The sequence below is a fragment of the Kickxella alabastrina genome, assembly GCF_025024165.1.
Source record: "Kickxella alabastrina strain RSA 675 chromosome Unknown BX661scaffold_52, whole genome shotgun sequence".
Classification (NCBI taxonomy): Eukaryota; Fungi; Kickxellomycota; class Kickxellomycetes; order Kickxellales; family Kickxellaceae; genus Kickxella; species Kickxella alabastrina.
This window is the reverse complement of record NW_026251523.1, coordinates 2,694-27,996: the sequence shown is the minus strand read 5'-3', so window position 1 is coordinate 27,996 and position 25,303 is coordinate 2,694. Positions and strand designations below refer to the sequence as shown.

The 25,303-nt window shown below is 44.0% G+C and overlaps 2 protein-coding genes and 1 non-coding gene across 3 annotated transcripts; 1 reads left to right on the top strand and 2 right to left on the bottom strand.

Moving 5' to 3' along the window:
* On the bottom strand, positions 1-75 carry BX661DRAFT_t155. The gene has a single exon. It is a non-coding gene; the product is annotated as a tRNA-Lys (tRNA).
* A 3,661-nt stretch (positions 76-3,736) lies between these two features.
* Positions 3,737-4,635, top strand: BX661DRAFT_189929 (uncharacterized protein). Its single transcript, XM_051537619.1, has one exon. It carries the CDS (start codon positions 4,093-4,095, stop codon positions 4,471-4,473), a length of 381 nt encoding a protein of 126 aa, XP_051388544.1. The 5' UTR covers positions 3,737-4,092; the 3' UTR covers positions 4,474-4,635.
* Positions 4,636-24,542: 19,907 nt separating this feature from the next.
* On the bottom strand, positions 24,543-25,067 carry BX661DRAFT_218727 (uncharacterized protein; the record flags this gene model as incomplete). Its single annotated transcript, XM_051538807.1, has 2 exons — positions 24,543-24,901; positions 24,980-25,067. The coding sequence occupies 2 exons, from the start codon at positions 25,065-25,067 to the stop codon at positions 24,672-24,674; spliced, it is 318 nt and encodes a 105-aa protein (XP_051388543.1). The 3' UTR covers positions 24,543-24,671.
* Positions 25,068-25,303: the final 236 nt, after the last annotated feature.

The following is a 25,303-nucleotide window of genomic DNA, read 5'->3' as shown; positions in this document are numbered from 1 at the left end:
CGCCCTGTGTGGGGGTCGAACCCACGGCATTTTGGTTAAAATCCGAACGCTCTAAACCAACTGAGCTAACAAGGCAAACTGGTCTGAACTAGGCGTTATCGCTGAAAATAATTTAATAGTAGGGAGGTTGGTCGTACACCAATTCTTTTTAACAAAATAGTGAATAAATCTTGGCACTTTTGAATTGCTTCTCTATGAAGACCTAAAGTGCCATGAGTTAAATAGTTAGATAGCCAAATAGTAAAATAGTAAAATATTTAAATATATATACATTATAATTAAATCAACTAACATCAATTCGCTTTTAAAAATGCTTGTTAAGGTCCGAGTAATAGAAAAAATAAATGGTTTATTGAAATAATTGTTGAAAGAAACCCCGTCAAGCACACTTGTAGTCTATCTGGAAACAATTAGTTATATTTAGTAGATTAGATGTTAAAAACCCATATCGGTAGTAGAAAAATCAGTCGCGCGCTTTAAAAATACAAATGAAATTATTTTTAGCTTGTGAATCGACTCAAGATAAAAACACAAAGAACATATAATTAAATAATAATAAAGACCCCATGCTCTCAATTGTGATCAATCGGTTCTTTGTTTTGGAAGTGTTTTTAGTTAAGTATTGGCATATGATGCAATAGTGACAATGTCAATATTATCGACAATTATATAGCAAGTGTACATGTATTTGCGGTAAAAAAATGTATACTTTTTTTACTTATCAGTAGCAATAAAAAAGGAATATATTATGTACAGGAATCTAAAAGCATATGAATATGCAGGAATACATCATGGCAAAAAAGGAAAATTATAACAGTTCCTTCATCTCTGTAGCTCGCATGTTGTTATACTTTGCTTTGCATTGAGCGCTTGTCCTTGTACCAACATATCGCGCGCACTCAGCCCAATTCTTGCGGCCCTCTACACAATCCAAATACTGCTGTAACCGCTGTGTTTCCTGTGTGAGCCACTTTTTGTTTTGCTCTTCATACTGAAAAGGCACAAGCTTATCATTAAGCCTGGGTGATGAGAAAGTGGTGGAATATTGTGTGGGTTCGGACGATTTTGATTTATGAGCGTTGTTGTTTGCCATACATTGAATGATGGCATTCTGTATGTCTTCCTCAATACACAGTGGGTGCTCGGCAAGGACGACTGCTTTGATTGCGGCTACGCTAAAGTAGCTGCCGTTTCTGTTGACAATTTCCTGAATTGAATCTATTTCTTCCTGGGACAGTTCGGCAACCATGCTGTCATACACAGGGCTCTTCTCAAATGAGGATGGGCCGTAGAACATTGTTGAGTGCCGTTAATATTTGGTAAGGCTGGCGTTATAGATGGGTTGCTGAACGGCTGAACGGCTGAACGGCTGAACGGCTGAACGGCTGAACGGCTGAAAGAACAAAAAGATGAAATTAGAGCTCAAAAATAAAATTGAAGGAAAAAGAAAAACCTTGGCATCGAAGGGAGTGAGTTTATATATAAATATAATGGGGGAACGAGCAAACGCACAAATTGTTCAATTATCACAGAAAAATAAATGGGTGCGTTCATCCTTCGGATTTCCTTCCCGCAGAGCAATTAATACGGCCGAAAAAGCTGTACAAAAAATATATTCGAAAATTGACTTGCGCATTTTCCTTCCAGCCTTTTTGGGCTATTTTGCGTTTTGATAGGAGTGTTCGTTCAATTTTAATAATGTAAATCAGCAGCAGCAACATTTTTCGACATTGTTTTTTGAAAATTTGATTTACAGACTTAAACTGCTCTTACTAAAATGAACAAAGGCTTTGTTTAAGGTGCTGACTTAGAGAAGAAACAAGAAAAGAGTAAAAAATAAACGACTGAACAAATTTTCAGAAAAATACAAAGGAAAACATTATTTTATCAAAGCCCTGTTTTTTATACCTTATAAAGAGCTGCTCGTTTTTTTGTGACAAGCTGTGCCCACTATTATTGGTTGCACATTTTTTATTTTTTATATTACTTTTTCTTCCCTTCGCTCGTGCTCATGTTTATATCCTTTCTACTCTACTCCCCTATTTTGGAGTATTTCAATGCGCCAGACTTTTAAGAAAATATTGGATTATCAGTTGAAGCATTTATGCATTTATATGGAAGGCATATTTTTTTTAAAAATATAATACAGCTGTCGAATTAATTGTTAGATTCGCCAACATTCACTGATAGACATGCAATTGGCACAAGCATTTTCTGTTGCAATGGTTGTTGTTTTTTTGCTGTGTTTTAACTGAAAAATAAACCAACTCCGACAACACCAACATCAATAACCTTTTTCATTTTTTATGCGTTAAGTGGTGACGACCGAACAAGTTCAAAGGTTGAATTGGATGTGGGAGGTGCATTAATGTTTGGCATATCTGAATGTGCTGATTGACGCGGCGAAACAAAGGTTTTCTTACAAAATTAACAGATAAACCCCAAAATGCCATTATCAAGCTGTTTTGAGAAAGAAAAAACCAGTTTCCCAATGGACGTGGTCAATCATCATTAGTAAATCACTCATGTCTTTTGTGTGAGTTTTCTATGTGGAATCGGTGGAATGGCAAATCAGCTGGGAAAAAAGGTTTATTCTGTAGCGAAGGTTATTTCATGCTTGGCAGTGCATAACTGATTTTGAAAAATAAAGTCGTTTGTTTACACTTGGCGGTTGGGGAAACATATCCAGATAATAATACTATTATGACATCCCCACTTTTTTACCAGCTGAATTAGTTCTGACAATAATGGTCACACAAATAAAAACCTGGTAAAACCTGTTCTCCTTTTTTACTTTCCTACTTTCTAATTTTAACTGTAGGATCCATGAGCGCACAAAGTAGTTTGGATCTACCATGTATTTTCTACTTGTCTTTCAAACGAACAAAAGAAGTACTAATCACTTTTTTCTTTCTTGGTTTGTTGCTTTGTGTGATAAAAAACTAAATTGCTTTTAAAAATGAGACGTTGACATTAATGGCAACGAGTTTTAGAGAGCGTCAATGAGAGAAGGAGTGCGTAATAAAAATTGAATACCGCGGATTGCTTTATAACAGTCAAAGTTGAAGGAGCTACTAAGCCAAAAACCCCAGAGTGTGAGCATGTGGTGCCAAGTCCGAAATTTGTATGAAAGTGTAAAAATTGGCATTGCCGCATCCCTGCATACAAATATACACAGAACTACTTTGGTTGCGGACAGAAAGCATAATAAAAATCTGAAAGGAATGGGTACCCATGTGCCACTTAGTACTTTTGCATATTATAAAATTGGTTATTTTTCGTTTTTTTCTTTAATTTTTTGTTGCTTTCAAAAAAGAATAGAAAAGTAGATGTTGAGCGTGGGTGATAGAAAGGGTGAGAGGAGGGGCAGCGGAATCTGCACTTGGCTCTCTTTTTTATAATGCAGTGCATAAATCCCTTTATAAAAAAGAGATTAAAAAGCGCAAAAGGGGCAGTGCATTTTATAAAGCACTATTTTTCTGCACTCTATTGTTTTGCAGAATGAACATAAAATAAATAGAAAAACTAAGTGTTTTTAGTCGCAATCCTACCTCACCTTTCTTTTTATTTTATCATTCTTTTCTAGAGAACAGTGGCAGTTTTATTTGCTTTGAAATAAAAAGTAGCAATAATGGACAAAGGCCATGTGCACACTGTCAGTTTTTCTAATTTTTTGTTTTGTTAGCTGGCCTTGTTGGTGAGTATAAGAATACGGCTATTTGTCCTCCGAGGAAGAGCAGAACTACTTTTTCTATTTAGTTTTCTCATCCATTCATATTCACTATTGCATTAAATTTTATCTCAACATATTTGTATACTATTTTGTACCAGCTACACAACACAACACAGCATAACTTAGCAAAACAAATCATTTTCTGTACTTTTATTTTAATTAGACTTGTTACCAGTTCATCTATTTGGTTTACTCACATTCGCATTATATTTTCGCGCACAAGCAAGCAGCCACAACATTGCTCCAGTCAGTCTGACAACAAAAAATCACAAACACAGCTCCACACATACATAAAAGGTTCATATTCTTTTGACAAGTACAATCAATTCTGTTAGTTTCCCCATATACCCCCCACATCAATGTCGTACTCATTCATGAAGCGTTACAACCGCCTATGCATGCGGCCCGCCGGCGTCCGCAACAGGCACAGCCTGACTGTAGACACGCGGTTCGTCATTGCACACACAGATTTTGAGTCGCAATACAATGGTATCTTGTCCATCCGCAAGGGCGATATAATCCGGGTCAAGCAAGGCGGCGACGGTCATCCTAAATGGTGGCTGGGGACAGTGATTAGAAGTTATGAGAATACAAAGGGCCATGGTTATTTCTTCCCCGTCCTTACTGAGCAGTACAACTTCATGGATAATAGGATTGCGTCACGTATTCCAATGGCTCTGCTGGATATCCATGGACATTTCCGCAAGTACGACAAGAAGCGTGTGCGCACCAAGGCCTAAGTAATATTAAAATTAAAGCGGTTGTCTATTTTATAGTTTTCTCTCAATATTGTAACAATATGTACTCCAATAAAGTATTTTTTCATATCAACAATTTTTTTATTTTTTTGTAAAAAAGATATACAAACATTACATTTTTTCTTTCGAAAATAAGCTCAAAAACATTTAAGCCTTGTAGAAATCCTGAGTCCAGTACAGACCGGCCTGGCCAAAACCAACATGGGTGTAGTCACCAACCATGTTAACATAATGGCCGGAGCTCTTGGTCCACGCGCTCATAACGCTAGCAACATCCTGCTGGTTCCAGGCAATATTTTCAGCAGCGCCCTTCCAGTCAATATGGCGAGAAGAAAGACGAGTGCCAAGGGTGCCGTTAGGGTCGCTGTGGGTCATCGAGTGAATGGAGTTCTCGTACTCGGAGTGCGACTGTGCAACGGTGTTCAGGGTAGTGTCCATAATCAAAGCACTCTTTCCGGCAGATGCACGCACGGCGTTAATCTTGGCCAGCATATCGGTTCTCCAGTCGTTGGACACGGGAGCAGTGTAGGTGGGCTCGGGGGCAGTGTGAGTAGGCTTGAAGGCGGTGGTGTAGGCGGCAGCCACGGTGGTCTTGGCAGCGTGAGCCACGGGGGCAGCCTGGGTGGTTGCGTAGGTGGGCTTGGCAGCAATGGCGGGGACCGAGGAAGTGGGCTTGACGGCGGCAACGGCAGTGGCATAGACGGTCTCGTAAACGGTCACAATAACGAGGTTGCGGGGAGCCAGGGCCTCAGCGACAACAGGCTGAGCGCTAGCAAAAGCACCAAAAAGGGAAGCAAGGAAAAGGGCAGAAGCAAACTTGACCATTTTTAAAAACAGGAAAAAAAGTATTTAAGAAAGGATTTCGTTAAAAGTGAAAAGTTGTACGTTAAAAAAGCTTAATCTGGTCAACAGAATAAACTATACTTGCTGATATTTGTTTTAAAAACGTAAAAAGGAGAGGAGGAAACAAGAAAAAATGAACAAAAGATATTGAGGAAGACAGAATTTTGGTCGACCTTTTATAACAAAAAGTTTGCAAGGTTTTCGTTCTGCTGTATTTTTTCACATTCCCAAAGGTCTTATTTTTCTTCTCTCCCCCTTTGGGCCATGTGTTCTCACTCGGGACCATTGTGTGCTAGCACAAACGGCAACAAACAAAAGGGTGAAAATTTTGAACAGTATATCCGCTTCAGTTTTGGTGAACAATATGGATCTACGATTATTTTAACTATTATCTAGTAAGAAAACAAAGGGAGAAAGGGGGGGGGAAGATGTAGTGCATAAAATTTGGGGGAGTCAAAATTGGGTTGAGGAATGTCCATTTTCCTTGTCCTGCAATATGAACAAAGTTAATATCATCCAATAATATAATTTCAATACACTATTAACATTTTATGTGGCAAAAGATATTGAGTAAATTGCTCACAAAAACGTGTTAAATTTTTTAGTTTTTACTCACAGTTTGTCTTGTTTCTCGTTGGCTGGTAAAAATTGGTGCTATATTTTCGCAAACAGACGAGTCTCAATAAAGTTTGTAGCAGTGATTGGACCAATGAACGAGTGAAACCGATTATTTGGGGATTGGTAAAAAAAGTTTTCACATTCACATACACACACACTGTGAGGAGATTGTCTGACAACGGACTGTTTGTACCGTCCCATCCGGAATTCAGCATTTTCTCAATATAACAAAATAATGCTATTTGACCAATCACCTATTTTGCCCACAGTCAAGCGTAAGCTTTTTTCATGTTCACTAGCAAAGTGAGAAAAGTGAAAGGTTGAGAAAATACGGAACCTACAAGATTAAATACTGAAAAGAAATACCTTATTAAAAACGTAGAATATTGATATCACTCTACTGGGCTGGCTCAATAGTCATATTGCGTGATTGTACCCAATTGCAATATGCGCCTAATAACCGATGGAGTTCCTGATATAATCGCACTCACTGAACAATGTTTAATGGAAATATAATAGGCCGATAATTGACCAAGAGTAAACGATTAGTGATATGTTATTTGAAATTAATTTCACAATAATTATATGACTTAATTTTGTTGGCTATTTTGTTTCTTTGGCTTGGTGATAACACAGTGGTTTAGGATGGATCCATACAAACACAATTTAGAAATCTTCATTATTCAAAAACTTGGAAACGAGATAAAATAGATCCATTGAGCGAAATATAAAACAAGCAAAAAATAAAAAATAATGATTAAGTGTAATGAGATTCGGACTAGCTATAATATATATTAATGAAAATGAGACTACAGAAAGAGCTGAAGAGCTCACTATTCAGAATTCGCCGTACGCGTAAAATATCATAAACATATTTTACACGTCTGCGCTGTCACGTGACTCGGCCCCATTTCTGATGTCACATTAAGGCTGATTATCTACTATGCCACCTTACCCATCATGGGCTCTATTGAGGAACTTGAATACATGCCTCTATAAGAAAAAATATTCTAGGGGTGGGGGGCAGTGTGGTTTGAAATTACCCAAATCTGGGCCTAATTGCCTAGCGGTGGAAGTGTCCACTAGGGTGTTTGTAAAATTAAACCCGGGCACTCGATCTGCCGTCCTAATTTCTGTCATCCATGGCCACTTCGGCAGGCCATTGTCTTCAGCTTATCGCGGATTTGGTATTCTGGATGTTTGTTAAGATTAGAGTTCTAATCAACAATCGGCATTTCTCAGACAGCAAGGATCCCTGCATTTCCCATTCGATTTGCAGGCCACAGTGTCCCTTGTACCAGTCATTCTGTTTGCCTACAATCTCGTTTAAAGACACCATTTCTTGTTTTGCGCGCTTCCCTTGGAGTTTGTTGACCAGCATTGTGTACCTGCCCTCTGTCAGCTCCTGCCATCCGTGCCTCATATTCAGGTCCAGCTTCTTGTCCTGGTAGTAAGCGCCCACACGTTTCTTGAGATCCTCCAATATGACATCTGTCGATCCTGGATATACCCGGAGTCTGCTGACCATCTCAACCACAAGATCTGCGGCTGGGTCCAATTTATTAGGAATGAGTAATGAAAAGTTCCAACATGGCTTATAATTGTTGAAATATCTACGTTCTGTGAACGAGATATAAACAATATAAACAATATAATACTATGTATTTAATAAGGGGTATACTATGAGTGCTATGCACTGGAGAGGTAAGAGAGAGTAATCATGTGGTATGTGTCACTGTGTGACTAAAAGGATAGGCAATGTAGTGTAAGCATGCCTGGCTAAATCCAGCTCTGGAAGGTCGACAAAAACAATGAAGGCTGGTTGATCAGTTGATCCCAATACATTTATAACTTGAAACAGGGTAGAATCAGTAGTGTGGTTATGCTTACTATTAATAGTGGTGTTAATAAATGCATTGAAAAATTAATTAAACACAAAAATGAATGTGGTTTTTTCTAGAACCTTGGTCCGTTACCTTAGTATTTAATACAATTCGAGACAAGCGAGTATGGCCGTGTTGTTTGTTGTAAAAAAGCAACGTACAGAGGCGACTGGCAAAGACGGCGCACAATGTATTCCTGTTTGATGCCACCAGTGTTCAAAATTGGCTGAATGCATGAGTTGTCCAAAAGGGGATCGATGATAACAGTAGTTAATCCTGCTTGTCGTCCTCTATAAAAATGTGGGTCTAAATCGATATATTCAAGTCTTAAAAATTACTTACTAAACTGAAAAAGGGGGCAGCGCTGTGTGGGAAGCGCTGTAAACATCATGGTGTTCCTTGATGTCAGCCAGCAATAACAGAAATGTGTATAGTGGCCATGAGGGCGATCTTGATTCTTAAAAAGGGAGGATAGTGGCTTGAAATGTGTGTTGGGCACCACACTGCTGCGGTTACATAGTAATTTACTCATCAAGTGTAAATTTAAACTTCTAAAAACATATTCCAAGTGCACTAACATCAAATTAAATATTTATTATATTATTGTTATTACTGTTATTAAAAGTTGTACCCAATTCTGTCTTATTATAACTTTTTACCTAAATTATTTAAATTATTTTTTATATGATTTAATTGTTTTGAAGCTCTTTTTTTGTAGTATGGCATGTAACATGAATTATTAATTTACTATCTTTGTTAAACGTGGTTGGTGCATTAACTTGGCACAGATCATCATAAAAATCTGTTGAATATTCACAATTAGCTTTATAATTTAAAACCATAGTCAGTTAATATAAATCTAATATATAAATCAGAATTATAAATAGTGTTGCACAGACTGAAGATATGGAAGTGGATGTTGAGGTTGAGAATCATGAAACACGTTTCCACCTGCATGCCAATTGATAAGATGCTAATTGGATTATCCAAGAGTAAATTAGGGAGGCATAATAATGATGCCCAGATATGCTCCCCATTTTGCAATGCACACGCGTGAGTGCATACACACAAAAACCACAACACTGACTTGCCAAGCTACCAGTCTGCTCACAGAAGAACCAGTTTTTGCCAACATAGTGCACAATTGGCAATGTACACAACAAAAGCGACGAAGCACATATATAAAACGAGGCCGGCCCTAGTAATATTTTAGAAACATTAGTAATAAAACCCTTTATAAAATCACCCCTACTTTTCTAACACTAGATAACTAGTTCTTTTTACACTCTCTCTTACATAAAAATAGCTAGTGTCAATTGTAAATATATGTTAAAATCTGGCTAATAATTTGATAAATAATTGTTTGATAATATAAACTGTTGATAATGCAACATATGCATTTATTTATAGTTTTTATTTTAAGCTATTAAATAATTTTTTACAATTATCAGCATTGCCCACATTGCTCTATTTGCCTTGGTGCTTGCTTAATGCTGCTCCGCTGCTGCCTTTGTACTTTCTTGGCGCTGCTTCTTATGACGTATTTTGCGCTGCTTTAATGTTTTATGGGGTGCTGATTTGGCACTGCTTTTTATAATGTTTGTTGCACTGCTTTACTGCTCGCACCTTGTTTTATTTTTAGCTTTTCGGTGATGTTAATTTCTTAATTCATTTAACAAAACCCCAAATTAACCATTTTTATGTATAAGAACTGCTTTTGAACATTTAATTTGTTAAATTTAATTGTAATTTTTAGACCATCCACTTGATATATTTATCAATGAACGATTTTACTAATTGCAACCAAAAAATAACAATGATTGCAAAGTACTAAATCCGTGTGCATTATGTAAAGTCGAGTTGTGGCACACTATTGTTCTCCGTGCAAGGTGAGAAAAGTGTGATGTTATATGTGAATATAATAAAAATTAATCTAATGATGTGTTGCGCACCCCTGTTTATTTTTATTTTATTTGTGCGCATTCTAGAGTGACAAAAATGCATTTACGGATAGGTCTTATTCTTTTTCTTTTTTTATAAACAGATATTTTGATATTGTCAAATATAATTGGTCTGTCGTATTAAAAATAAATTGACTACGTGGGTTTTTTATTATTGCAAACGCAGTTGTGGCAGGCAGTGAATATATATCATATACATAAAAATGTTCTTAAGTTGTGTAGTAAGAAAACAAAAACTTTTTTAGTTTAATATCAATAAACTCGCTCATTCATCCAAAGACATAATTTAAAAAGATTAGAAGCAACCGTGTTGGTTTTGCCACTAAATCAACATTAAGAAAATATTTTATAAGGCAATGAGCTTAACTAGAATAGTGACTACATTAATATCTACTCAACGCAAAAAATATGATTACTGTTGACTATTATTATATTGTCCATTGTATTTTGGTGATATGGCAGTCACTTATTTCAAAACCTATTTTCCAAAAAAGGGGGTGGGAGCACATTTAAGCACTTTAGCACTACCACTTGACACGTCTGAGCTAATAACCCTAAAAATAATTTCATTGAGCTAAAAAAAAACAATAAACAAGGAATTTTTTCTTCTTTAAAAAGTATAACTGAATAGAAAACCAAATATCTATTATGTCTTGCATTCCGTGGGATTTATTTGCAACCTGGCTACCAGCCCATATCACAATATATATGATATATGAATAATAAACCTCTGGTGATAATATTGAATTAAACCCACAAGATCACAAAACCATTGGTTCAATCGTTTGTGCCTAAAATATCTCGACCAATATTTTCCAGTTTTATTTTAAAATTTTTTGTTTAATCCTTTTTATTTTATTTTCCATTATTACTTTCCAATAAAGAAAATAAACACGATGGAGTCACACGATGAATCTACAGTATACCCTCAGCAACCCGCCGATATTCACACAGGCGATACAACAGTGCTGACCAACCACGCAATACTGGAGCTCACCAGCAAGCATATCCACGTATACAAAGTAGAAATAACAAACCTCGACGCCAAATCCAACCAAACAACAAATGACACAGGAACGGATAGTCGGCAAATTAAGGAGACAGATCTTCGGCAGGATATTTTCAAAAAGGCGTTTAAGGACACTCTGCTGGTTTTTGACTCGAGCGATTATGCATATTCATCCAAAAACCTGCACAAAAAATGGCCGAACATCATGGAAAACAAAAACAGCAGCACAGCAGAACGCGCACGTACGGCTACGCATGACGGGCATGATTTCCGAGTAATTCTTCGGCACTTGCGCACATACGAGCGCAAAGTGCTCCTGCAACACTGCCAGCAAGCCAACAGCAACACCAAGGGAAAGAAGGGGGGCGAGGTTGTTGGAGACGGGTATATCCAAGGGATGCTTTTTGCCTTGGACAGTATAGTGCGCAGCAGCCTGCGTGTATTCGAGGACCTGGACGGCCACCAGGTGGATCCATCCAACAGTATAGCGACTGATCGCGGGTTCGATATCTGGTGGATACACCGGTTGACTGTGCGCCCCGGGTGCAACCACCTTTACCTCAATATCAGCACCAGGGGCGCGCCTATCAGCAACCAACCGGACCTCTACGCGCTTGCCCAGCAGCTCCTCGGATCCGCCCAGGACCTCACCCAGCAGCGTGGGGGGTGGTGGCCAGGGTTTGAGCTAACAATTCGTGGTCTCCGTGTGCTCACCCCCGAAGCTACCCAACCAGTACAAGTACGTTCGCTTACCCGGAACACCATGCATAGCTGCACTATCAACGGGGAATCACTCGCAGAGCATTACCAGAAGACATACGGGTTGGACGCGGGGAATCCCGGAATTCCCTGTGTGGTCACGGCATCAGGCGCCACAGTACCGTTGGTGCACTGTCGGTTGGCGCATAGACAGCGGCTTGGTGTCTTGGAGGGCGGCGCACTGCGGGCAATTATGAGGGCAACAGTGATGCCGCCCCAGTGGCGCGTCCAGGTATTGCGCGCGGTGCTCCTAAAACTGGGTGACAAGGCACAGAATCAAGGGTTATCGAGGGTCGCCGATATGGGGATTAAAATCCACACGGAGCCGGCACACTTTCCGGCCACGCAGCTCCAGGAACCAAAGCTTTTGGCGCAGAATAGTCAGCCAGTGCGAATCCAGGGCAGTGGTCGAAGCTGGACACTCGGCCCACAGCAGCAGCAGCAGCAGCAGCAGCAGCAAAAGGGAGGAAAGGATGGGGGTGCCTTGGGGGTGTATACTGGCGGGCAGCTGTACTCCTGGGCAGTACTCTTGCTGGCACCGCAGGTGGCGCAGGCGCAGGCACAGCAGCTCGTTGCGCAGCTTACCAAGGTATGTGCGGAGCTCGGGATTGCCGTGCATAATCCCAGGCCGCCGATCCACCGGTGCGCGCCACAAGCCAACCTGGCACAAGCCATGCAACAGGCCATCGGCCTAGCAGCAACCACGGCTGGAGGCAAAGTGCCTTGTCAGTTGCTCCTCTGTGTGCTGCCGTCGACGTCGACGGCGCTTTATGGCGAAGTCAAGCGGCTGGCATATACACAACTGGGCGTGCAGACTCAGTGTCTGCAGGCTAGCCACTTGTTGCGTGCGCATACGCCGCGGCTACTCGGGATGCTCGCGCTCAAGATTAACTTGAAACTAGGCGGTACCACCACGCGTCTGGACACACCGCTTCTTTCCGATCAGCCCAATAGCGTACCGACGATGATTATCTCTGCGGATGTCAGCCATACGACAGAGGCAGGTGGCATGTCGGTAGCCGCCGTGGTGGCCTCAATGGACCTTTGTGCTGGCGGTGGCCGGTTCCATGGTACTGTATTGCAGCAGCCGGAGAAGCTCGAATATATAGAGAATTTCGACACGGTGATGCGCCACGCCCTGCGTGTTTTTTACCGCGAGACTGGTGGGCGGAAACCAGAGAGGATTATTTATTATCGCGATGGCGTTAATGATAAGCAAATGGCTGTGGTGAAGCAGCTGGAGCTGCAGGCTATGTACCGCGGCTGCGCCCTGGTGGATCCGCAGTACCGCCCGCGGATCACGCTGATTTTGGCGCGCAAACGGCACCACGCGCGCTTCCTACCAGGTGGCGACAGCGAGGCAGGGGAGGCTGGCGATGAGGCTGGCGGCGCGAGGGTGCTGGCCAATTGCCCGCCAGGCACCGTGGTCACCGCTGGAGTCTGCCATCCGGGCATCTTTAGCTTCTTTCTTTTGTCGCACCAGTCCGTGCACGGCGTCAGCAAGCCGACATACTACGTGGTGGCGCACGATGACAGTCAGCTGGAGCCCGAGACGTTGCGCACGCTGACGTACCACTTGAGCTACGCGTACGGCATTACGACGCGCCCGGTAACGATGCCGGCTTCGCTGTACTATGCGCACAGGCTGACTGGAAAGGGCCGCCTGCAGCTTAACCACGCGTTTGACGAGCTGCCGCGGTTTAATCGGGCATCGGGAGCGGGCTCGGCCAAGGCCTTGAAGCGGCAGCAGGCGAAGAGAGAGTACCATTTGGTCAAGGTGCACGAGAACCTGCGCAACACAATGTATTTCATGTGAGCAAATCAGAAATTAAAACAAATAAATCAACTTAATCCATTTGGTACTTTATTTCAGGAAACATCGTGGCGACCAGCAGGTCAAACACGTGCAGGACCAGCCCAAGATTGCGGCCACGGTCCTGCACAGCATCAATCAGCGTACGCGCGCCCTCACGAGCGTTCCGCCGGCCAACCATTGACCCCAGGACACCCGGCACATACGCCAGCACACGAGCGCGCGCCCTCGCCGCCGTCTCCCGCCTCATGTCATTCGGCCTTTTCCCCGCCGGCGGCGCAGCAAACGCGGCAAAGCCAAAGCCGTTGTTGCGTTTGGGCAGATCCGCCCACAGGGATCTGCGCACATTATCCAGGAGCTCTGCGAGTCTCTTGTCTTCGGTCGCTTGGCCGAGAATGTCCCGGATGCGGCGCTCGACCGTGCCGCCGAAAATATGCCGCAGAAGAATCGAGATCGCCTGGCGCCGCAGCCAGTTGCGGCGGTTGGTCAGGCCGAAGACCTGCATGAAGAGGTCGCTGAGCGGATCAACAAAGGCAGCGTGCGGCTGGTGCGGCTGAGGCTGAGGCAGGTGCGGCTGCTGAGACGGGTGCGGCTGCTGCTGAGACGGGTGCGGCTGCTGCTGAGACGGGTGCGGCTGCTGTTGAGACAGGTGCGGCTGCTGAAGCGCCACCTGGGCGCCCAGCTCCTGCACGATCAGCTCAAGCATCGACGCAGCGCCCGGTATGCCCTCAATATCCATGGTCACCGTGCGGTGGATCCGCGCCATCCACCCATCATTCCCCTCGGCCTCATCCTCCGCCTCCAAATCCCTGCCTTCCCCATTTGTCGTGGGCGCCGGTACCGACGAGAGAAACGCCAGCAGCGGGCCGCACAGGTGCACGCGCGAGTCGCGCAAGAGCGCCTGCAAATACCGCTCCAGCGCCAGCCGGCGCAGCTCCACCGTGCGCGCGCGATTCGGCTGCTGCAGCCGGCCGAGCGGCGTGCGCGCAGGCAGCTCCGCACGCACGCCAGGCACGCAAGCACGGATCTCTTGATGCATCGCAAAGAACTCGCGGTACCGCCGCCCAACCACCCATCCGGTAGGCGCGTGGCCGCCACGTACCCGCTCGGCCCCCTCCCCTGGTCCGCCGCCCGGTCCGCCCCCTGGTCCGCCCCCTGGTTGCTGCACTTCCACAAGGTACACTACGTGGTCCGCCTGCATGACCGCCCGCGGCACGTGCACGCGCGTGCTGGAGCCTAATTGGTGGTCCGGCAGCGCCGCCTCGTAGATTCGCTGCTGCTCGCGGGCGCGGCGCAGCTCCCGGCGCAGGTCATTGTGCGACTTGGCCAGCACGCGCTGCTCGTTTGTGCGCCCGCGGTGTTGCGCCTGGCGCATGAGCGCGCGCACGATGGAGAGCTGGTGGGTTTTGCGTGTGGTTGATAGGGAGAGCGCGGAGAGGTGCAGGGGGAGGAAAAGATCGCCTGGGGTTGGTGTTGTTAGGACGCGTGCAAGAACGAGGGACTCGGCCTCGTCGCCGGATGCGGAGCCCGATTCGGACCCGGAGCTGGACGGGTCGGAGCTGCCGCTGGAGTCGGGATTGTGGTCTTCGCGGTGGGCGCCGAGGGGTTGCGGCGGTGCAGAGAGCGGATCGTCGGTGGACAGCCCGATTGCCTGCAGTGACGCGCTGAGCCGCCGCATCTCCATCCTGTCCACGCGCACTGAGCGCCGCCGCACGACCGGCGGGTCAATTGGAGGATCAATTACAGGCTCGGCAAAAGGCTCAATTGCAGGCTCGGCGAAAGACTCAATCGTCAGTTCAACCGTCGGTTCAACCACCGATCCAGCCACCGATCCAGCCACCGATCCAGCCGCCGATCCAGCCGCCGTCACCGCCATCGCCCGCGCCACCGGCGTCGACCTGGCCTCCAGCGCCTCCGCAAGATACACCAGCGACCTAGCGCGCTGCCCCCCGCCCCCCAGCGCATCCACCGACACTGACGTAGCCTCCGCCGTCGCCGTAGCAGTCGACACCTGCGGCGCATCGATTTTTGCGCGCATCCCCCACCGAGTCGGATGAGCCAGCATTGGAGGAGGAGAGTGAACTGAGCTGAGCGTGTGGATGCTGGATGCCGAGGAGCCGCCTGAAAAAGTACGCCGTGGGAGAAACTGCTGTCCACCAGGAATGCTGCTATTGCGGGAAAGTGAGCTTCGCTGAGGATGCCGCGAGCGGATGCTTGGGCTTCTGCTGCTGCTGTTGCTATTGCTGGTGCTGTTGGGGGTGGTGCTGGCGCGGGTCGCAAGCGGTGGCAAGGTCGTGGTGTCTGCCTCAGCATCGACTGTATCTTCAGCCTCGACTGTAGCTTGAACCTCAGCCTCAGCCTCATGCTCTTCCTCCCCCTCCCCCTCCCCCTCCCCCTCCCCCTCCTCTTCAACCAGCGCGCCCTCCTTGGCAAACAACGCCGCCTGGATGTGCTCCCTCCTTGGGGTCACATAATACTCCCTCAACACACGCGAATAGAACCTGCTTTTCAAAAACGACTCGAAGCAGTTCCCCTCCATATACTTAAACACCGCCTCCTGCACCGAATAAATCAGCCCCAAAGCCTCCCAACACACCTGCGCCGTCAACCCATCCAGGTCCAAATCAACTTCGCCCTGGGCGCGTCTCCGGGGCTTCAAAAACCTCTGCACCCTCGATATTGCTTCGCCAACAAGGTCTCCGCCGGTGCTGGCGGTGGTGGCTGAAACCAGTTCGTCGACGCGCAAGGTGAAGTAGGTTTTCCACAGCGACGCAATGATCCGCGGGAGGAGGGCGGGAAGTGGGTGGCGGACGCCCTCGACATTGATCCAGAACTCCAGGAGAAACCGGCAGCCGATCAGATCCATGTATTCGGCAAAGGCGGAAAGCGATGAGCTGTTGGTGAGGATCTCCCGGAGTGTGAATTGCGGCGGGCCGAGTTTCGTCGGATCATCGCGGTGCTCGTAGTAGGCGGACACCCGCGATCCACCGCCGGTGCGCCGCGACAACGAGCCCGGCACACTTGGAATCTGCAACGGCAACGGCAGCGGCAGCAGTGGAGCCGACACGGGTGGGCGTGCCGGCTGCGCTGGCTGCAGGGCACTTCCAGTGGAGAGCATCTGTATCCGACGCTCGGCCTTTTTTTTAGCCACGTACAACCGGTTAATATACACGATGATGTCGCCGACGCGCATTCCGTGGACTATGTCGTCTTTGTTCTGGCCCATGATCAGAATGCGGCGCTTGCGAATTTGCGCCAGGATGTCCTCGCTGATGCGCTCCAATTCAAAGACATCTTGGCAGCGGTCGATGACCGCCATGAATTCCTCGTAGGACCGCACGTTGTCGTCCTGAGCGTCTGCAGGATCCCCCTCGGACCCATGGGTGATCGGTTGCTGCTGGTCGAGCACCCCGCGCAGCTCGTTGACCATGTCCTGTTCGCGGATCATTTTTTCCAACTGTCCGTCTACCAGCTGGTTCAGGGTATCCGGGTCCGCCAACATCATTAGGATTGGGGTTAGCAGGGATCCAGTCATGAGCTCGCGCACAATGACGCGGTGCGGCGCGTACAGCTGCTCAGCCGGCAGCACCAAGGGTAATACCAGGTCCACCGTGCGCCGAATATGCGCCATCACCCTGCGTTTCACCGCCTCCTCACTGTCCTCACCACCACTGCCCTCTGCTTGACTGTCCGTGGTGGATCCACTTAATGCCGGGTGCGCGCCTTCGCCCTTCAGATGCGCGGTGAACAGTGGCAGTGCACCGCCAACAATGAATTCTGCCAAATCCACAGCACCCATAACTCTCTCGGTCAAACACCCCAGGGCTGCGGAGATCTGCGCCAGGACGCACCTGGCAAACCCCGGATCCGCTGAGATCTCTCCAAACCATTTGCTGACAAAATCCCGCACAACCAAGTCCAGCACAACCCTGACTCCTTGTGCCAGCTGTGGGCTGCCCTGTTGGAGCTCACGCACGGTGGGCGGCTCCCAAGTGTCCTTGGTATACTCTGAGGGTAGAATTGACGTGAGTAGGGCGCGTGGCAGCTTGCTGGCGAATTGGAGCCGTGGGATGCGGGTTACTGGCGGGGTTATTGTTTGTTTGTGGGTTCCTGAACGACTGTTGCTACTGCTACCTGCGCGTGATAGCTGGAAGTAGTAGGAGATGAATATGTTGGTGAGAAATAGCGTTAGTGCTACGCATATTAGGAGAGTGGGCAAGAGGAGAACATAGTTGAGAAAGGAGCGGAACACTGAAATTGCCCAACCCGCGCCCATTTTCAAAAATAAAAATAAAAATTGTTGAATTAGAATTAAAAAGTTGTATTAAAATGTAACAATATAAAAATAATAAAGGTGAATAAAAAAAGGTGAAATAATTTAAACGACGACAAACAAAACAAAAGAAAAAGAACAGTATTGTTTACCATTTTTTTGAAGTCAGTTGTAAAATTTTTTATTTCAGTTACTACACTTTCATTTGATGCAGTGCACGTCACAATCACCAAAAAAGGTATTGTTTCAGGCTAAATTTTGTTGATACGTGTGGGGTAAAAAAATAGTGAACTGTGTTCCAATTACAGCTTGCTGTATCAATAGTGCCCAAACAACCAACCAAATAAAAAACCTGTTCTTCAATGCAACATATCAATAGCATTCAATGGATTTCAAATCGAAAAAATCAAAGCAAATAGCTTTCAACAGTCTCATTCAACGGCAAGTTTAAAATAAAATGTATTTACTCGTAAGTATAACTTAAAAAAGATGGCACACCAGAAATAAAAAATAAAGGTTGGTTCATTGTCAATATTAGCTAAAGGTTCATTTTTATTTTTATTTGTATTATGTAGTAAGCCGTTAAACCTCTTATTCTTAGCATTTGACCTAAACCTTATCTAAAACCTCTGAATACAGAATAATTGTTGGAATATAGGAACGTTCTATGAATGTGTAGATAAACTATAAAGATGTAAAGTATATTTAATGAATAAGTGCTATGCACTGTGTGAGGTGAAGAGAAGAGAGCATATTGCTCTGGTCACTGTGTGACTTATTGTTTGTGTGGCCAAACAGCCAAGACTGGTTAATCAGTTGATCGCCATCAACCAATATGAAGGTAGTTTTATAGGTATTGTTGTTTTGCCCTTTTTATGACTGAGTCTTAGTGCTCACAAAGAAAAAGGCAACTGATGAGCATTGGGCTACAAAGAAAATCTGTGCCCAGCAATGTTGACCAGCTCTGTCAGCAGTGAATATTTTTTCTCAATCTGCCCTGCGAGCGGCCTTCTGCTTGTGGCCATGCTCTCCACGTTGCTAAGCAGCGGAAAGCGCAAACCCCCAGCTGTGCCTACCCCCGAGCGCAAATCTGCATTGGTACAGTGTAAACAGCCTGGTCGGTTTAGACATTTCTTAAAAAAAATGGAAAGAACAAAAAAATGCAACTGCCCAGCTCTCAGTTCACTGTAGCAGATTTCCAATGTGACAATTATTGTGCGACTTGTCTTCAGCGATTAATCAAGGGATCATCAGCCTATCATTCATATGTCAATACTGGCAAAACATTGGCCATGTATAAATTGCTACGCAGCAGAATTGACAATATATGTCAATAATCCTAATAAGCCGCTGGTATCATCCAAAGGCCATTTCTATTGTATTCTGGTGTTTTCAAGTATCAAGAAGCCGCACTCGCCTCAAAATGGTATAAACACAAGACCGGCGGACCAAGTATCTAAATAAAAGAAAAATGAGTATTGAGTTTAATACTCATGTTTAAAAGTATAACTTAAAACAACAACCAATTTTCTATGTTTTAGTATCCACATAAAACTTGACATTATTTATTTTCCGTGGGCTTTGTGTCAATAAATGTTTTATTGTTGTTGTTTTTTGTAGTTTGTTTTAATTTAAAAAAGGCAAAAGCTGATGCAGCAATAGTGACATCACATGTTTTTCAATTTTTTGTTTATTTTTTAATACAACCAAGCCTCTATTGACAGCAAGAACTAATTTGTTTTCATGGCCTGCGTAACAAAGCTATAAGAATTGGTTTGTTTGTTTTTTTGTTTGTAAATTTGCAGCGAATAATTCAAGCCAAGTGCCGCTGATTTCTGACATCGGCACAATTTGGCTTTTTCCGTATTTTGCGCAAATATTTTCCAGTTAAACTGCCTACCAAAATTGTCGGGCCGAAAAAAAGCATAAGTATGCTGTGGCTGTATGTTGTAAATTTGGGCTGTTTTGACAATATTTTTTCTTCAAGTACTCAGTCGTGTAGCTATTCTAAAACATTCTAAAATGTTTGACAAGTATTTTCCTTTTCTCCATATTTAATTTTTTTTTACAAAATTTTGACAGCAGAGTCCCTCAGTTTTCCTATTTATTTTTTTGTTTATTTTTTTGTTTGTTGGAACTTGCTTTCACTATGGCCACTCAGTTTCCCAAATTTTTCTTGAACGTTCCAGATGGCGACCTAAGGTCCCAGGTTTGCCATGCAATGCTTTTCAAAAAATTAACCAGTTCTTTTTATTCGACAAGCAAATGTTATATCGCTAAACCACTTCAAGCAGTAGGAAAAAACACTGTCTTTACCATGACATTTGAAGACTACAGCCAATTTACTGTGTGCACTACCCAGGCCATCGAAAACTACTTTGCGTCGTACTTGGGAATCGCACACGCTAGCGATATAAAAAAGGTAGCCCGCCAGTCTCAGATACGCAACCAAATTAGCGAGCTTTTGGAGCTGGCCATTAAGTTATACGAGAGTCCTGCAGATAAGCGCAATGATGCTGAGGATGAGTTTAAAATTTACGCCAAATATTTTATTTACGCTCATCAAGATATCATTTGTATCAATGGGGCTGAAACAAGCTATTTTGGCGGAGGAATTATTTACACTGATATCGCATTAGCGGTCACTATAAAAGCAATCGAGGGAATGCTTGCCACGCTTTCGCTGTTGTCTGTTAAAATTATTGGAAGAGAAGGGGCACCTAAAATCCACATACTTGTCAACAAAATATGCACTGATGTCAATTTTAAGGTATTCTTCAAAAAATTTGACATTTTTTTAAAGATACACTATCCTGCTAAAGTTCCCGAGCCTGCTGGCGCTGTGGAAACTGAATTTGCTACCAAGCTTGGGTGTGGGCCTTGAATCGAATAATGAAGGGGTTAGATCTGACAGCAGCAAAAGCGAGGAGTACGAGTTTTGACTTTTATTTTTATATAGTATATTTACGCCCACAAATTGAAATTAAAAATATTTTTCCTTGTGATAACGCAGCAAATTTAAATACAATACTATATTGCTCAAAGTGTTGTAATTTGTGTGGGGCACTACTTGCCCAGTGTTAAAGGTGGAGTATTGATTTTTGAAGGTTTTTATTATCAATGGAATCAAAAGTAGAACTAGGGCCGGCCTCATCTTATATATGTATCTCATTTCCTTTATTGTGCACTTCACCAATTGTGCACTCCGTTGGTGAGAACTAGTTTTTCTGTAGACAGACTGGTGTCTTGGTATGTCAAGGCTATGCTCTTTGCATATGTATGTTCAAGCATATGCATTCTGGAAAGGAGAGGTATATCGTGGTGCCCAACACACATTTCAAGCCACTATCTTCCCTTTTCAAGAATCAAGATTGCCCTCATGGCCACTATACACATTTCTGTTATTGCTGGCTGACATCAAGGAACACCATGATGTTTACAGCGCTGCCCCCTTTTTCAGTTCCAAAAAAAAGTAATTTTTAAGACTTGAATATATCGATTTAGACTCACATTTTTATAGAGCACGACACTACATGGTACCATCTATGCCCTATCAATCGGCATGTTGATGGAAACTTGGTTCACAACGCTCAACCTTGACATCCACTTTCACATTATTAGTCTGTTCAACAAAAGGCATTGTATTTTATTTTGGGCGAATTGATATTATATAATATTGAATTATTATAAAATGATAAGGTCTGCGGTCTCTGTTCATATTCAAACATGTTTCTTATTTTACTCTATTGTTGCAATATGTATATTCTATAATAATGAATATAAAATAATATACTACTATGTATTAAATAAGATGTATTCTATGGGTGATATGCACTGGGGAGGTAAGAGAAAACAACTATATTATATGTGTGTTACTATGTGACTAAAAGGATAAGTAATGTGGTGTAATCATGCCTGGCTGCATTCAGCTCTGGTAGATCAACAACAACAACAACAACAATAAACAATGGTTGATCAGTCGACCCAATCAACTAATATTTATTAAGCAACAAAAAGTGTTAGAATGTCATTAAAAAGCAATTTTTATAAAGATGCAGCTAATCCCGCTGAACGAGTCGGAACACGGACTCAATGTTAGGATTATGGAAGATCAGTCTGAGCATGTTGGCGGCTATGTCGCAAAGCATACAGTATCCTTTAGTTTTGGGGTTGATGGAAGTTCACATAGGCATAGCTGAGCAGCCACTCATTTCTAGATTTCCTAATATTCCTTGCAACATTGGAAATAAAACAAAAGCAACATAGTTGATTAGCTTAAGCGCATTAAATTGACATTTAAGAATAATATATTAACTTGTGAATAAACATTTACAATAAATAAAATACAAAATACAAAAATTGTTTGTTTTACCCTAAATTTTACGCAATCGTTTTTATAAAAAAAAGTACAAAGTATTTAATTAGCATTAAAAATTCGATACCAAAAACTAAACCTTAAAAAAGGAAACTACCGTATGGATTCATGAAATCCGTTTGAATGAATGTTTGGAATATGTGAATCGCCAGATTACGTAGCAAAATATATCCACTGCGCTTGTGATCATCCCAATTTACATATGCGAAATGATCAAGTATATCAGCAGTAAATACATCAAAAGAACTAAGCTGGGCAGTCTTGCTTAAACTCATTGGCAGGCGATCTCCACAAATCCATACTAAAATAGGAAAATGGCCTGTGCTAATGTTGCTCTCGTGTCGGATCCAGGATATTTCAATCTGGTCCTCCTGGTTAACACCAAAAGTTGCAAGCCAGCATACGACATAAAGCAATGACTCGTATGTTTCTTTTACGCAGCGTGGTGTTGTTTTCTGAAGAATAGTCGAGACAGTCGCAAACGCAAGCATCTCGTCTCGTATTAGCTTTAATTGCGGCAGGGTCTGGTCCACATTGGGAATTTCGCAGTCCAAAAGCATGCTCTGCACAGTACCCGATTCTTGGTCGCGGACAATCCAAATAGTCTCGATCGTAATTTTGTAGATTGCGCGGTCACACAACCTGGAGATCTCATGTATTGTCACTAGGGCATGGGTCAGTACGCAGTACAGCTCAGTCGCTGACCCGATCAAACTCAGGGGCTCGGCATACGGGGTGATAGCAGTCAAAACAAGTTGCCTTCTAGTTATCGGAAACCTTACCAACCCAAACGCGCTGACAAATGGAGATTCCTCAGCTGTGTATAGATGGTCAGCACTGATATCGCGAGTAACACCATTCAGAGTGGCAGCTGCTGGGCTGCCAGCCAGCACCCAAGGCAAAACAATATTAAACCCTGCGTTTTTCAACAAGGGTGCCAACACCCGGCTAATGCGGCACAAGTCATACAGCTCCTTGGAAACCCAAGGAGTTCCTGGCTCATCAACTGCTTGCATCCAAGAGACCTTGACAATCAGCGACGGAGAGTTTATGCTTGCCAGCGACTCTGCAGCCGGAAAAACGCGAACCTGATCGAGTATGGCGGTTTCACGGTGCAAGCTCGGATCACGCGAATAAAACGTGTGCTCGCCCGATGTGCGCTGTCCATCCACAGTAATCCGACCAACACGAATCTCCCAATGCTTACCATAAACCGTGCTGGCTCTGGGCATGATGTTTGGGATATACCCGCGCATCTCGTCTCCGCAAATAGTAAGAGAGTTTACAACCATCGACAAGCAGTAATAGTCATACTCGTTAAAAATATTGAGTATCCTCGTTACAAACAGCCCAAAGATACCCACATGGCATACCTGCACGAGAAATCCACAAGAAACAAAGCCCCAGACACCCAACCGGTTAGGCTGATGCCGATAGATACAGTGGCAGCTCATGAGGACTCTACAGACAGCAAAGTTAAGTCGAAGCCTATGGAAATAAATTTCTGCATCTCCGAGAGGCTCGGGCGGAATTCTCTCGAGCATATCAACGGGTGCAAATATTGCACTATAGAACGGCGGATCAGGAATGTTCCTGAGACCATGCTCCAGTGGCCTAAGCCCCAGCGTGCGGTCTACCATAAATTTCGGGTCTCTGACAGGATACTCGAGCATGTGTTGCGCGTAGAAAAAAAGAAATTTCTTGGTGTGATCATTGTAGGATGGAAGATGGGCAAAGTCCATGTGTAATTTTGCCTGAAACATTAAAAAATTGTGTAGATTAAGCATGGTAACTGAGAAAAACAATGAGATATTTTTGATAAACAAAGTTGAATGTTTAAGAAAAAAAACCAAATGTCAGAATTTCTGCTAAACGTGGGAATTGCTGATTATTTAAACATTTGTTAATGACTATATTATTATAAATTAGCGGTAATGCAATGCAACATCTGTAACACATAAGAATTTGAATTAATTTATCAAGCTTTTGGATTTAATAAAAAACAAAAACAAAACAAAAGCATTTTAAATCAAGTTTCTCATAATGGAGCAATGCCTTGTGAACCCCACCAGTCATTCTGCAAAGGCAGTCATACTCTCTGCTCTTATGATACATCTTCCATTTGACATACGCAAAATGATCAATAGCATTTCAAGTGGAGTTCTCCACAGTCTCCAGCTGCGCCGCCTTAGCCTCTGCGATCCGCTCAAACCCCCCTCCCCCCGTAACCCACTTCAAAATAGGCAGCTCTCCCGCATTGATTTTCTTCTTGCAGCGAATTTTTGAAACCTCAATCTGTTTCTTCCGGATCAACGCCAAAGATAGCAAAGCCAGAAAAAAGCGTACAACAGAGACTCGTACACATTCAAGATACCCCTTGGCAACGGATCTCTGACCAAATCCAAAGCACACGCAAATGTGAGCATTCCATTACGCAGCAGGATTGAGCGTGGCAAAACTTGATTTACGTTGGCGATACTTGCAGTCGAGAAGCATGCTCCACTCAATACATTGCGTTTCATCGTGGAAAACCCAGATACTTATTTTTGGTTGTAATTCTGTACACTGCGCGGCTGCATATTTTGGAGACATTAAATATGGTTGTCAGCGCATGGGTCATGACGCAGAACAGCTCCTCGGCGGATTTCACAGAGCTCGGTAGCTCAGCGTACGGGCTGAGGATGGCAACAGGTAATTTGTGCCTGTTTGGCACCAGGGGGAATTGGCTGCGCCAAAGGCTGTGAATATTGGGTTAGCCACATTACTATCCTTGTAAATCCAATCGGTAGTGATTTCAATGACATTGCCCGCAATGTCGGTAGTCGTCAGACCGCTGGCCAGCATGTGAGGCAGCACATCGTCATATTGCGTATTCACTAGCAATGGCAACAGGGTGTAGTAGATTTGAAATAAGTTGTACGGTGCCTTGGGAGGCTGCCAACAATATTTCATACCAATTGCGTCTACCCACAAAGCCAGAACAAGAAGCGACGGCCGGGCTATGGCCACCAGGGACTCTGCCGTTGGGAACACACAAAACATGGCTGCTATTAGCAATCCCAGGCTTCACACTTGGACCGCACGAGTAAAGCACGCGCTGCACTCGACTTGCGATACCTGGCCCTAGTAATCCAGCCGACGCGGATCTCCCAAAACGCGCCATGTGTGCGGCTAGTCTTGGGCAAAATATCCGAAATCAGCCCACGCTGGGGTTTCTCTGTTTCATTTGCCAGCACAAAAATCACCGATCCAAGACTAGCCACGTTATTCTTCGTGTT

Excerpts from the sequence above, each read along its gene's own strand:
- BX661DRAFT_189929 (XM_051537619.1), top strand. The coding sequence starts at position 4,093 with ATGTCGTACTCATTCATGAAGCGTTACAACCGCCTATGCATGCGGCCC.